The sequence below is a fragment of the Panicum virgatum genome, chromosome 2N (assembly GCF_016808335.1).
Source record: "Panicum virgatum strain AP13 chromosome 2N, P.virgatum_v5, whole genome shotgun sequence".
NCBI classification, from domain to species: domain Eukaryota; kingdom Viridiplantae; phylum Streptophyta; class Magnoliopsida; order Poales; family Poaceae; genus Panicum; species Panicum virgatum.
In genome coordinates this window covers 56,112,104-56,126,996 of record NC_053146.1, presented here as the reverse complement: position 1 = coordinate 56,126,996, position 14,893 = coordinate 56,112,104, and the positions used below count along the sequence as shown (strand labels likewise).

Below are 14,893 nucleotides of genomic sequence, written 5' to 3'. Positions count from 1 at the left end.
CGATCAACTGGTCCGAATCGGGAGAAAGGCCTTTCTTTGGTCCAGATTTGGTGAAAGATGCCGAGGATCAAGTCAGGATTATCCGTGAGAATCTTCGCATTGCTCAATCTCGCTAGAAGACTTATGCTGATCGTCGTCGCCGAGAACTTCATCTAAAAATCGGTGATTATGTCTATCTTAAGGTTTCTCCATTTAAGGGCACTCGCCGTTTTCAAGTCAGAGGAAAGTTAGCGCCACGCTATGTCGGACCTTTTCGAATCATCAAGAAAGTTGGAGCAGTGGCTTATCAATTGAAACTTCCTCAATCACTCTCTGCAGTGCACAATGTCTTTCATATCTCTCAATTGAAGCAGTGCCATCGTGTTCCAGCTGACGCCGTCGACCTTGGGTCACTTGATCTTCAACCGGGCCTTACTTACGAGGAACACCCAATTGCCATTCTTGATCGAGATGAAAGAAAGGTGAAACGTAACATGGTGAAGTTTGTAAAGGTTCAATGGAGCAATCACTCCGAAGATGAAGCCACTTGGGAGCGTGAGGATCGGTTACGTCAAGAATATCCGGAATTCTTTTCCGATGAGTAATTTTTCTCCCTACCCACCCCACTTTCTTGATGAAGTTCCTAGTTCTAGATGTTATATATGTGTACACAGTCACCATCAAGAAAACCTTAGGAATGTCTCACACCACATCATCCCTGCCTTGGTGCATCATCTCTTAGATGTTTATCTTGTCTAGGTGAATATGGCCTCAACCTAGTCCGAAATTTATCCTTCCCCTCTTGTCTACCTAAATCTCGGGACGAGATTTTCTTAAGGGGGGAGATTGTCACGACTCAGGAAAAAAAAAAGAAAAGAAAAAGAAAATCCCAAGCCGGGCCCACATGTCAGCCTCTCCCTCTCCCTCTCCTCTGTTTCGCTCGGTGCCGCGCGCACGCGTCGCCCCGCCGCCGGCCATCCTCGTGAGCCGCGCCACATGCCGGCAATCCTCGCATCCCGTGCCGCCCCTTCTCTCTTCCCTCGCCCCTCTCCTTATCCACGCCCGGCCGGTCCCCGTTCCCCGCCGCAAACCCTAGCCCGCTCCCCTCCATTGACGCCGCCGGCCCGAGCTCCCTCCTCGCCGCCGATTTCCCTGCTTCGGTGAGCGCCGCCGCGATTCCTCGCTTGGGGAGCTCCCTTGTGTCATCATCCTTCGATTTTGCCCCTAACCTGGCCCCTCCTCCCTCCCTGCAGGGCCGCCGGCGAGCGCCTTCGCCCGCCGCCGCCGCCTCGCCGTCGTTCCCCGCCGTCCAAGCCCCTGGTGAGACTCGCCGCCACCCCCTTTTCCCCGTGCGCGCGCCCTTTGCCCCGCTCCGGCCCCGCCTCTCCGCACCGCATCACGCCGCCGTCCGCCGGCGCCGCCGCGCGCGCGGTGTCCGCGCGCACCGCGCGGTGCGTGCGCGCCGTGGCCGCGCCCCGCCGCGGGTCAAGGCCCTTGGTTGGCCTTGACTCGGGCCGGTGGGTCGCTGGCTAGCGGGCCCCACCCGTCAGCGTCTGCGGGTGTGGGAACCCGGGTGCACCTAGCGATTTAGCTAGGGTTTTATTAGGTTTAGTTTTTCTGCAAACTTGCAAAATCCATAGAAAATCATGTGTAGCTCCAAAAATTGTGAAACTTGTTTTGTTGAGTTCCTCTAGCTGAGATATACTCAAGAAAAATATTTTTTTTTGCATGTTACTTTGTTGTAGATTTATCTATAGTTTTATCTTGCAAAAGTGAGTTTATTGCTTATTTATTTGTGTACTGCTAGAAAAATGCCAAACCAAATTTTGTTAGACTCCTTGTGAGGTGTAGTTTTCAGTGGTGCAGCTTGTTCACTTGATTCCTTGCTTTTGGTTAGGGTTTCATTTCGATTTCGTGCTTGCTGTCCAAAATATGGTTTAATATAGAACTTTTTGCTGGAAAGTGAGAAATTAGTAAAACCAGTTTTGTTAGCCTTGTGTTTCTACCTAGTTTCCATGATATTTTTCTTGGATTTGTTTAGTTAAGTTTGCATGCCTTTTCTGTTTTGTCTTGCTTAGAGTAGCTGAAAATTGATCTATTTATGGTTATTTATAGGAAAATGCTTTTGCTGCAAAACCAATTTTCATGAGTTCTTTGTTATGTGCTCTGCATGCTCAAATTATTTCATGATTTATGCTTGCTATTTAGTTCATTCTTTAATTCTTGCATCGCATTCATGCATTTTAGTGACCGGACCGTCGGAGAACGAACCCGTGGAACCCGCCGAGTCCGTGGAGCCTGAACCCGGAATCCCGTTCGTGGTCGAGTCGGAAGCTAATCAAGGCAAGCAGCTAAGCATATTCCTTGCACCTTTCTAATCTAATTTAGTTTAGCTATTCCACTGGGTATTGCTGGGCTATAAATGTAGTATGTATGTATTGCATTTTGATACCTATCTTCATGCATAATCCATCCTTGATTTGTTATCCCTATTCTTGACACTAGTTAGATAGTTAATTACTTAATCTGACTAGATGCTTAGCCCTGCTTAGAATACTTATATTGCTTGCTAGAAAGGAATGGTTTGGAGTATCACACTTACCTGTTTATCCTTGATCGCACTTGAGCTGGGGCAAGTAGAAGTTGGTAGTATCGAGATTCGAGCGGAATGGTAGGGCCTAGAGAATGAAGTCACATGGGCATAGTCCGCTTGGATCGATTAAGGGCCGAGTGGATGACGTTGGTTTTGAGCACCTTTCCGTGCTACCACATATCCAATATAATGGAACGGATAAACCAATTACCTTCTTTGACTTGGTCATTGAGGCCCGGTCCCAGATGCGTGGCCAACGGGCTATGCAGGGAGGCTTAGCAGGTCCCCGAGTGGAACTATGTGTAGGAAAATTTAGAGATGTCCTCGGTGGAACTAAGTCTCCACGCGCAAGCTGGGCGTACCCTCAACGGTTGAGCCTTGTTGGGAACGGTTGACGCGAGTATCCCCTTATCCAACTCTGGCCGGTTGGGTGAGTCGCATGGTCCTCGCGCCGTGTGGGTAAAGTAGTACACCCTTGCAAGGTTATAACCAATTCGAATTGCCGCGCTCTCGGTTATGAGCACGCTCTTTAACCCATGAACTCCTCATAGATTGTCGTTTATGCTGAGAATGGTTCGTGTTACAGCTATGAACAGTTATAGTTGTATTACTCGCTTAATCAACTAAAATTGTTTGGGTTTGGGCAAGATTAATTAATTCTGCTAGGTGATAGTGTAGAGAGCTAATGCTTTGCATTAATTACTTAACCTTAAAGCTTTTAATTGAGCCAATGCATGATCCTTGCTTATTTAATCGCGTAAGTCTTGCGGAGTACCTTTTGTACTCAGGGTGCTTTCTAAACCTAGTTGCAGGTGAACCCGAAGTGGTGTTCGGCCACTTCTACCCCGCTGACCCGAACGCGGGGGAAGAGTAGGTCGTGGTGGCTGTAGTGATGTCCTTGAGCAAGGCGTCATTACTTTAGTAAGTCTTTATCGTAATCGAGCTTCGTGAGAGCATGTATTTTCAATAAGCTCTAAGTCTCTATTTAATATGACTCGCGTGAGCCCAAGACTTGTAAAGTGAAGCTGGAAACCCACCTATATTGAACTTGTAATATTAAGCCGTGAACTCTGATAATATAAAACTGCTCTTTGTGGATTTTTGGCGATGTATTCGATTGTAAACGGTATGTGCATATGCTGATTCTGGGCGTATGTTGGAGCGCATACCGGGACTACCGGATTTGATATTATTTTAGATAAATGACGTGTCGGTTATTCGTGTCTCTAGATGTGGGATAACACGTGGCACGCTCTCCGGCCAGCACGTGTTAACTCTCATCTGTATGATAATGACCGGCGGTTCATTTAAAATAGTATTAAATTGGGCGGTTCTCACATCTTGATTCTGATCGAGCGACGTCCATGTTGCCACCAGGTTCTGAATTCTTTTCCGATCGACTCTCTGGGTTGGGATGGGTGGGTGCACGGTTCAGCCGCGCACGCAAGCAACGTCAGCCGGCCACTCCACACCTCGGCTGCTCGGCATCGCACAGGCGCTGAGGCGCACACGCTCCTCACGTGCAGGCATCCAAAACGCCCCCCAAAAGAAAAAGAAAACGCACCGGAAAGTCTACCCACCTCCCCGCTGCTAGCTCACGCCCCCCAACACGGAACGCCAACGGCGCCCCCCACACAAAACCGGGGGCAAAAGAAAAAAAAAAGAAGGAAGAAAAACCAAAAGAACGCCGGGAATGGGCAAGCAGCAGCAGGCGCCACCGTCGCGGCGGTCCCCGGCGATGTCGGCGCCTCCGCCGCCGCGGCGCCGGAAGAAGAAGGGCCGCCCGTCGCTGCTCGACCTCCAGAAGCGCAGCCTCCGCCTCGAGCAGCAGCTGCAGGAGCAGCAGCAGCCCCAGGCGCGCCGCTCCAACCGCCGGGACCCCGGCTGCGCCGACGACGAGGACGATGACGGGCCCGCATCCGGCTCTGGCCGCCGCGAGAAGAAGCTCCGCCTCGTCATGGGCCTCCACGACGGATCGGCCAAGGTGGGCGCCCTCCCGTTCTCCCCCCTCTTCTCCGACTCCGACTCGATCCGAGCCGAATCCGCGCCAATTCTGTCGATCCCTACCGGAATTTACCTAATTTGGGGGCCCTGGCCCCGGAGCGCGTACGGATCTGCGCGCCCGCGCGCTGCCCGAGGAAATTTCTTTGCTATTTCGGGTATGAAAAGGCCGCATTTATTTATTTATCTCCGTAGTGAGACGCGCAGTGGTCAACCCCGCTCTGCTCAGCCCAGCCTGAGAGCAGCTCTCCCAATCATTTGGGAGGGGGATAATCCTAAACCCTCGCAGAGTCGTATCGCCCTGTCGTCACAATAATTGGCGCAATTTTTTTAAACGCTCCGGCTCAAAGCTTTTAAAGGCGTGCCTTTTCGGGTTTGGTTTTTGTCTGCTTCTCGCGCCAAATTTCGCTGCATTTCGCGCCCTCGTTAGATCACTGTACTTGGTAACTGGCGCTGGTAAACGAATGCCCCACCTTTTCTGCTGCGTATTTTCTACCCCGTTTTTTTCGATTCTTGTAAGCATTTTTTATTTATAGGATGTTCTGTTTCTAAATATCTTTTTATCTTCCGCTTCTGCTGCTGCAGGGAGAAAAGACTAGGAAAGCGACGGCTGGGCGTGAAGGTTGGTGCTCCTTCTGTGGCATTTACTCTTCAGATTTCCAGGGGCAAAAAATATACCTGGACAAATGTGCACAAAGATGCCATTTTTAATTCTTTTACTGTTGGATGCATTCCAATTTCCTTGTCTTTAACTAATGCTTGTGCCTTCGATCGCCATGTGCTCATGGGTTGGATTTGTTCATTGGACAGAACCTTCAGATTCCGGGCCCACAACACCTTTGCCGAACAAAAAGTTATTGGTCTTCATCCTTGATAGGCTACAGAAGTGAGTTGCTGTGCTCGCAGCTTTGTTCTTCCTGACCTTCAGCTCGTCCAATCTCAGCTCCAGGACTCCTCATCTTTGTGTGTCCTTGTTTCTTGCAGGAAGGACACTTATGGTGTATTCTCAGAGCCTGTTGATCCTGAAGAGGTATGTTTGTGCTTTCAAAGATGATGACTCTATATATGTTTGGTTTGTTGGTTTTGATTTTTGAACCTGACTGTTTGCCTGTTCATGTGCATTTATGGCCAGTTGCCTGACTATCATGATATTATCAAGCATCCAATGGATTTTTCGACAATAAGGAAGAAGCTTGATAAGGGGGCCTATTCCAACTTGGAGCAATTTGAGGTGGGTCATAGGATTTGTTTAGATTGTTTGTGTTTTTCTTTTGTTTGGATTTTTCTTTAGCCAAATCGCAGGTGTTTGTTTGTGGTTGGTAATAACCACTAATAAACTGTTGCACCTTTTTTTCTGAAAGGTTGTGGTTAACTTAGTTTGCTATATCAGCTAGCTTACTTATCTCATCACCATGTCATTTCCTGCAACATGTTTTTTTTCCTGACCTACCTATACACACACGTTCTAGATTCTTATTACAGTACATTTGTAAAATCTTTGTGTCCCCAAGTTTGGTCAGAAACTCTTTGTACTGTTGCCTCTGGAGCCTCTTGCTCTATGCTGATTGCACAGTTTAGGAGCAGATGGGCACTTTCTTGGACTGTTGCACAGAGATGTTGAAACACTACTAGAAATAGTTATTTGGACACCTGGGTGTTTTTCTGCTAGGTACTGTCTCTGATGGTCTTCCATGTGTAATGGATCTCGTAACTGCACAACTGATTTTTTGGCAATCTAAATGCTTTCAAGAGTTGTGCAACATATATATATTTATCATGTAAACTCTCCTAACAATTTATTTAGATATGTGAACTCTTAATCAAATTTAGTCTTATATTGTTTGTTCCGGTGAAGCACTTACACCCAGGGTCTATTTTATTGGTTCCATGACCTTTACAGGATTTTAATAGAAAAAAACACATATCTAAGATTATGTTTGCATTCAGTCACCAATCAGTTGTTGTTTGTATTGATTTGCTCTACATATGCGCGTAAATCCAGAAACTTGAAGGAAAGACCTATTTTGCATTTGAAATTCTCCTGTGTATTCTTTATTTGTTTTACAGCAGTTCAAGCATTGAGAGTAGAGACTAACATCTACATATAGACTGAGACACGATTGTAATAGGTTAGCAGACAATTGCCTGTTTGGATTTTTGTGGTTGTGCTATGCGCCCTAACTTTTTTTGAGGCATGATATCTCTGGATTGTGCTTTTCAACTATCTGGCTGAGTTAAAACTAATTAGCTTGTCCTGAACTTCATATATTTAAAGACGGAAGGAGTACATGTTAAACATTTGTTCTGTTGATGTGCCTAGAAGAAACTCCCATACTCTGAGATATCTTATGTCACTTTTTGTTTGCTGCAATGTATGGATGTGAACTCAGCATCATTTTCAATAACATAAGCCACCTAGTTGTACTTGCATGAGATCATCTACTGCAGGCTGCAGCTGGTGGTATTTAGGGTTCGAGTAGATATAACTAGGAATGCAAGTGCACGATAACAGTATTGTATCAAAAAAATATTTGGACACAAGAAGTGCACGTTGCACATACTGCCATAAATACTGTAGGCTTTTTATGATGGAAAAGATATTTTGATTAGATATGCTGTTACACAAGATGAAACAACCTTATCTTTTTAGAAAAGAATGAATTCATGCTATCTTAGAAGTACATGATAGCACAGGGATGGACTGGTGCACCATATGGTGTTAAAGTTCTAGATAAGCAAAAAATTATGCGAGCATTGTTCTGCCTGTGTTACTTTTGATTCGACGCTTTCAAAAATCTCATTATTTGAGAAAAAAGAGCACTCTAAATAGCTTATATTCTTCCCTTTTGTAAGTTATATTCACACCATACTAAGGATGGTCTACAAAAACTCAGAGATCATTTGCCTCATTTGTGTTTGTTTATGTTGGCAAATCATATTCAAGTTGTACCTCAGTTGCTAAATCATTTGTTATTGTGAAGTATGTGGGCCTCAGTGGAAATTATGAGCTTGTTTGAAAGGTGAGGCAGGCATTTGGTAAAATGAGATGATTTCGACCTTTGTAATGCACGACCAAGTGGAGTCATTTCATGAAAAGTTAACATATCCCTTAGTTTGTTGGCTTCTAGCTAATGACTTTACTTATAATGACCTACTATTTGAGAAGTTCCTGATTTAGGGTCCGTTTGGATGTCAGTATTGGAGCTCGGTATTGGGAATTGGAATTTGATCTAGTGAATACAAGTTGTTTGGATGTCTACAAAATTTGGAATTGGTATTGGGGACCAATACCGAAGAATTGAACCTGAACTAAAATAGCCCTTCGTGAATGCGGAGCCTCACCCCTCCGTATTGGGATGAATTGGATCGTCGCTTCTCTTCTTCCATCGCAGAACTCCGCCCCGACCACCGCCACCGGAACTCCGCCCCTGACCACTCCCCTGCCTCCTCTCCGGCGAGTCGTGCTCACCTTTCCCTGTCTGCCTCTCCGACCAGCGGGCCGTCCCGCCTCTTCCCCTTCCCTCTTCGACACAGCAAGCTGCGCCACCCCTTCCTTGCCTCTTCTCCGGCTAGTGGGCTGCCGCCCTTCCCCTGCCCTATCTGTGCTGTGAGTAGCCGCGCCCTACCCGTGCCTCCTCTCCGACCAGCGAGCCAAACCGCCTCTCCCCTGCCCTTTCCGCACGGCGAGCTGTTCCGCCCCTCCCATGCCCACCTCCGCAAGACGAGCGAGGTGCGGAGGGGGACAGCGAGCCGCAGGCGCATGGCGGAGGATGACAAGGTCCGCCCCAGCCACTTGAGATCTGCCATTGCCATGCTAGAGGAGGAGGATGACGGGGTGAGGGCTGCGCAGAGGAGGATGCCGAGGCCATGGCCATGCTGGGGGTGGAGGAGGATGCCAATTTCAATTTCTGGAGATGCACATCCAAACGAGAATTGATATTAGCTGACTCATTCAATTCCATCTAAAAATTCTATCTACATCCAAACAATAGCTTTGGTATTGAGTCTATTTCAATACCTAGCCTGATTTGGTATTGAAACCAATACAATGCCAAGCTCTCCAATATCAACATCCAAACGGAGCCTTATATATATTGCTACCAACATCATGGATTTGCATTTCACTGTGCATTCGACTGTCTTGCATTGAACATCACCACTACAAGCCACTTGTATGCATAATCTTCTGTGCTCAAACATCTTTGCTGAACATCTCTTACGAGTAAATTTGCTAGTCAGAACCAAAACTGCAAACTGTAGCATGTGTAACCACAGTGTTTTTGAAAGCATACGTCTTACTTGTGCAGTCATGCTAGAAGAATGTCAGATTTTATTTGGAACAAACATGTGTTGCTTTTATCATTCCTGCAGTGCTGCTGCAAAGTACTTATTTTTTCCTGATCTCAGAATGCTATTGGTGTTTTTATCAAGCTAATTCAACATGATTGAAATTTCAATTTACAGGATGATGTGTTCTTGATAAGCTCAAATGCGATGTGCTACAATTCACCAGATACAATATATTATCGACAGGTCAGACATTAAATCTACAGGTTATGATCTTTAAATATAATCATGAATTATGGTGTACTTAACATCCATATGCCATGCATTATAGGCACGTGGTATTCAAGAAATTGCTAAAAAGGATTTTGAGAATCTTAGGCAAGATAGCGATGCCAGTGAACCAGAACCGGAACCGGAACCAGAACCAAAGCCAGAGCCGGAACCAGAAGAACCAAAGCCACAGCCTCGTAGGGGCAGACCTCCAAACAAGAACAATGCCAAACAAAAAGTTGGGAGGCCACCATCAGAACATGCTACTGCAGACTTTTCTGGGGCAACACTTGCTAATGCTGTAAATAGTGGGCGTCATGCACAGCAAGAAGCAATGATTGCAGATGTGCTGAGAGCTTCTTTTGCCAATCGGAGAAATGAGCACAACTGGTCTGGCGAGCTGAAAACAGAAAGAATGGAAGGTTACTCAGGTTTTAACTTCTCTCCCATTTTCTCTTTCAAAAAGTGTCTTTTCAAGATGTTAGCATTTAACAAGTACTGACTGAACAAAGGACTTGCATTGCATCCAATTTGCCTAACTCATTTTTCTTATAACCTCGGTTATTGTCTGACTTTTGTTCCAGGTTACGGGAGCATGTGGTCCGAAAAAATGGGAAAGAAGCCAATTCTGATGGAAGATAGTCGTCGAAGCACATATTACGAGTCTCAACCATCCAGTTCAATGTATGATCTGCCGGTATCGTCCTCCTACAATGGGACGAAGAAGCTGCTAGTACCAGTTGAGTGTCCCAACTAATTCTGCCCTATAAGTAAATGATGATACACTAATATAATTTCAGCCTCCATGAACATTAGAGAATAGCAAGACATGATCGACCACACTTTAACACAATGTTTTTATCAGGTCGGGGTTCAGTTGCAGCAGTCGTATTCCCGCAGCCTGGCACGTTTTGCTGCACAACTTGGCCCTATTGGCTGGGAAATTGCATCAAGACGAATTGAGCGAAGCCTTCCTCCTGGAACAAAATTTGGTCGTGGCTGGGTAGGAGATGGTGAAGCACCACCAAGCTCATTTCAGCCACCTGTACTAGCTGCATTTTCAGAAGCAATGGCACCACCAAACGATGTAGTGGCATCAGGTGAGCAACCACCTAATAACAGTGGCCATGCCACTGAGGGTTGGGCTGCCAGCGCAAGCCATTTGGCAGGATCTCAGGCACATCCTATGCCATATGCTTCTACCAGCACCGTGCAGAGGACCAATTCTGAAGCATTAGCAAGCCAGCAATGTGGATCCATACCACAAATTCCAATAAATCGAGGTGAACATGGTGTCGAGATGAAGGGCAGCCATAATAATCTTCATGGACACCCAGCCTTGCAGCTTACCGTGAACGGTTTCAATGCTGTTCCAGGTGCTAATCCAAGTCTCAGTTGCAATAGTCTGCATAATCTTCCAATTCTCATGCTGGTTTTTGTTCAAAGTTGGCAACCCCTTAAACCGATCTGCCCTTTTTCAGGACCAATGATGTTCCCACCTGCAGCACAACTGGTGGTGAATCAGATGCAGACACATACTGCTGATTGAGTAACCCGTGGAGACCATTGAACCAACATTGTCAACGTTGACATTTGGATTGTGCTTGCTTCCGAGTCAAGGCCGCCACAGGCACCAGGCGACAAGGGCCTTCGCCGCATCGTGCTGGTGGCCTGGTACCCGCCAACTTCAGCATTGGGGTTTCTGGTCGCTGTTGATCTGCCGTGCTGTGACCTGGTGCGTCTGCAATTGTGAGCCTGTCATGTAATCGCATAGTAGCTTAGGATGATAGCATGCATAGATGTGTTGGGTGGATTTGTTCGTAGAGGATCTGGTTGTAACAGCGATTGAGCTGCGGTCGGAGATTTAGCGATTCTGATCTGATGTGTAGTAGAAAAACCACAGGGGAAGGCAAACATCTGTATAGATTATTCAGGAGTTTTCAGCGTTATGGTGACCGGTCGCAAGATGCGACTGAGCATGAAATCGTGCGCCATAGTTCGTTCGTGGTATGAGATATTGCCTGTCTGTCTGCCTGTTAGGTTTATCTACTGACAAATAAACCCATCTACAGACAGAGAAAATATGCATCCCAATCAATTGTTGGTGTTCCTAGGTACTGCGATGCTGATAAGAAGATAACGCAGCACCAATACGAAGTATGTCGCATGTTGCGATTCGTGTCGTTTTAAAAGAGATTCCAGAGATCTGGATGTCCAAGCACCAGGATTGCAGCAAAGAAAAAAAATAAACCCAGGATAAATAAAACGCCGCTACTTGATCAGATAAACAAGCTTCAAAATACATGTTCTGAAGAAAGGCTCTCTGCCCTCATAGAGGTTCAAATAAATCAGCCAATATTTCTCTCAGGCTTATAGATAATTCGGCCACACCTCCAGCCATAATTTCTTGGCCAGGCTGTGATCTGGCTTGACGGACCACGACTATTGCTTATTGCTTAACGGCTAACGCACAGGTGATCTCAGGCTTCCAGATATTTCAGGAGCTCCTTGCTTTGGACTAATACAAGATAGTTACTAGATTCGAAGGCATGACTATTGCTTAACTCACAGGTGATCTGAATAATTCAGCATGTATGATACGCATCTGTCTGGACTCTGGGCCTCTGGGGTAGTCCAGACTCCAGACTCCAGAATGTATAACCCGAGATTAAAGGTGGAAAGAAATCAGTCAAGCTTCGCATGTAATGTTGTCGATCCTATTTAAGCACCGGCTCATATTGTGGTAGTTACCTTCTGTACTGGTGCTTAGTAACGTGACAGCATTCTCTTCTTAAACACTCTCATATGAACCTTATATTGTACGTGCTTTTCCTGAACTGTTACGGAACACGCTGCAGTTTTGCCAGAGTGAAAAGCCGGCAGTATATGCGAATTGGGGGGTTGGGGGGGGGGGGGGGGTTGCTAATGCACCTCTAAGAAAATGAAAAACAGTGAGTATATTCAAATTTTCACCATATTTGCACCTCTCATGGTACAATTGTTTGCACCAACAAGATAAGTGCACCGCCTCCAATTTGCTCTAGCTTCGCCATACCGTATGTACTCCCTCGTTTTCAGAATATACCCACATTACATTTCGGTTCTTACCATGTCAAATTTATTAAATATTAATAGCAAAACATTTATAAAGATTAATAATACAAAATAACATTAATTGATTCATCATGAAACCAACAATACCTTTTCTATTTAAAGTTAATTATTGTTAAAATATAGTTAGTCAAAGATAAAAATAATTAACTTTGAACAATCCTAAGATGAACACGCCGAGCAGCCAGAGAGATCTTACTTATCAACATGGACATTATACCGGAGTCACAAATTAAAGTGCTCATGAACATGCGAAAATTAATTGCAAACTTGCTTGTGCTGATCAAGTACCAACCGCATCTAGCTTTTTTTTTTTTTTGAAAGATTTGCAGAAGCATTGCACTGTCATTTGACGAGAACATGCTGATATTACACAGAAACTAAAATTCCCTGAAACAACGAATACAGCAAATAATCATGTAGCTATCGCATCCTATTGAACTTTAGCAGGCCAAGTTTCGGACGAGGACACGCCTGCCGCGTTTTGCGGCTGCGTTAATAAAAATAATAATCGTCGTTGACCGGCTCCGACATGTCGCCGTCGTCGTCGGCACCGCCGAGAAGCACGCCCCAGCAGAAGGAGGCGGCGCCGGCCAGGGCGCCGCTGCACGCGGCTAGGCCTGGCGCGAGGACGGTCCCCATGCCGACGGCCGCCACGAACGCCGTGGCGAGGCTCACGGCGACGTTCCCCTCGAGCGACAGCGAGTACTCCTCCTCCTCCGCCACCTCCATGAGCTTTATTGTAACATCTAGCCTCGCGGACAGTCCGCTAGGGAGCGGCGGACGGTCCGCCAGGCAACACCTAGATATATTTATCTGGATGTAGGATTCGACTGTCATATCCTCCTCTTCCCTCCTCACGTCGACCAGAGACGAGCGGAGCTCGCCCGCTCGCTCCACCATCGCCCTCTTTCTTCGATCTCCCTCCTCCGGCCACCATACCTCGATTCCTCGTGCCAGCACCTCCTCCACCTTCCCCAACCCCCAGCTCGGCTTCTCCCCGGCCGGAATCGCCCCAACCACCACCGGTCACCATTGGAGCCTCTTGAGCTTTGCTCCACCGTCGATCCGCCTCTCCGGTCGTCCTCCGCCCGAACCGACCCCGGGAATGGATTCGTGGTGAGTTATTTGTACTCCCCGGCCTTTTCCCTTTCCGTTGTGCGCCGCCAGCGCCGGAGAACGGCCGCCGCCGCTGCCGCCGCGCTTGCTGTCGCCTGTCGCGCGGTGTCAAAAGATTGAACTGCGGACGGTCCGCCTAGGAGGGCCGGACAGTCCGCAGGTCAGGTTAGAAGTTGTCCAGAGACGATGTTGTCTCTGGTGGTTTCGCAGAATTATACTGCGGACGGTCCGCTATTGGAGAGCGGACAGTCCGCCGTAGAGCTCGAATTTGTCCAGAGACGATGTTGTCTCTGGTGAGGTTTAGAAGGGTAGAACTGCGGACGGACTGCTACTGGAGAGCGGACAGTCCGCCGTAGAGTCTAAAATTCTGTCCAGAAACGTTGTCGCCTCTGGTGGATTGGCAGAGTGCACTGCGGACGGTCCGCCAAGGAGGGCCGGACAGTCCGCAGTATAGATTTGAAATTTGACCAGAGAAGTAGTTGGTTCTGGTGGGATTGCAGAAGTGTGTTGCGGACAGTCCGCTACTGAGGCGCGGATAGTCCGCCAGTCAGTCTAGAAATTTGTCCAGAGAGGTAGTTGGTTCTGGTGGGTATGCGAAGCTGAACTGCGGACGGTCCGCCATTTGGTTGCGGACAGTCCGCAAGACCTTTCAGTTTGGTTATAGTGATTATATAGTTTGAGTTGCACTCAATCATTTCATATGCATACGTGTAGCATCCGCAGCTGAGGGCGCTGTATTTGAGGTGATTGCGGCACCGCAGGAGCAGCTGGAGCAAACCCAGGAGGAGAGGCGTGAGAACCCGGCCCAAGGCCCAAGGCCCATCTGACCCCAGCTCTGAGCAGTAGCCCGAAGGCAAACCCCGGTGCACATTCTAATATTTTAAATTATGACACATATATATGTATTTATTAATTGTGCATTACATTTAAGAGTTATTTGAAACCCTAGTTGCATGAACCTAGGTTTCTTTGAGTTATACTAGTATGTATAGGACGATAGAAATGCTATGCTAGATAGGGTTCGGTAGAAGTCGAGTAATTTTTGGTTACTCGCGAGATATATGATGGTTTTATGTTTCCATATATGAGTTATTCATCTTGGGATGAAAGTCTTGGAATGAAAGAATGAATAAAATCTGAGACCGGGCGGAAGAGGTGTAGTTTCGCCTGTGTCGGTTAAGGACCGAGCCGTTGTTGGCCCTGCTGATCATGTTTGAACTGTACTAACCACATGCCGGGAGTAGGTGGTAGTCGAAACCGGTAAGCCGAGTACTGCCCCACTTTGAAAGTACAGGACTCCTTCCCACCCCTCAGAGCGAGTCGAGTAGTCGCGGAGAATTGGGATGCATGTAATTACTTTTGGTGGTCTCTCGTTGAGCTCGGCTGACTATACGCTGGTGGGGCGGTCCTGTAGTTCGAGGCGGGGAGGGGAATGGTTGGCTCATATAGTCCGACGGGGCAAATGCGTGCCGTGTTGGTTAGGTCCACCTTGCAAGGTTAAATCGAATCGATTCGCCGTCAGTCGCTCTTGGA

At 47.1% G+C, this 14,893-nt stretch overlaps 1 protein-coding gene across 1 annotated transcript; it reads left to right on the top strand.

The window, feature by feature from the left end:
* The first annotated feature begins 4,165 nt into the window (after positions 1-4,165).
* On the top strand, positions 4,166-11,140 carry LOC120658315 (bromodomain-containing protein DDB_G0270170-like). Its single transcript, XM_039936568.1, has 10 exons — positions 4,166-4,556; positions 5,159-5,195; positions 5,384-5,459; positions 5,558-5,603; positions 5,706-5,804; positions 9,038-9,106; positions 9,192-9,561; positions 9,715-9,869; positions 9,996-10,506; positions 10,612-11,140. The coding sequence occupies exons 1-10, from the start codon at positions 4,266-4,268 to the stop codon at positions 10,677-10,679; spliced, it is 1,722 nt and encodes a 573-aa protein (XP_039792502.1). The 5' UTR covers positions 4,166-4,265; the 3' UTR covers positions 10,680-11,140.
* Positions 11,141-14,893: the final 3,753 nt, after the last annotated feature.

What these genes read in the sequence shown, in the direction of transcription:
- LOC120658315 (XM_039936568.1), top strand. Translation starts at nt 4,266, where the DNA reads ATGGGCAAGCAGCAGCAGGCGCCACCGTCGCGGCGGTCCCCGGCGATG. An exon ending in AGCGACGGCTGGGCGTGAAG is followed by an intron (nt 5,196 to 5,383) that starts GTTGGTGCTCCT and finishes TTCATTGGACAG; the next exon opens with AACCTTCAGATTCCGGGCCC. An exon ending in CGAAGAAGCTGCTAGTACCA is followed by an intron (nt 9,870 to 9,995) that starts GTTGAGTGTCCC and finishes TGTTTTTATCAG; the next exon opens with GTCGGGGTTCAGTTGCAGCA.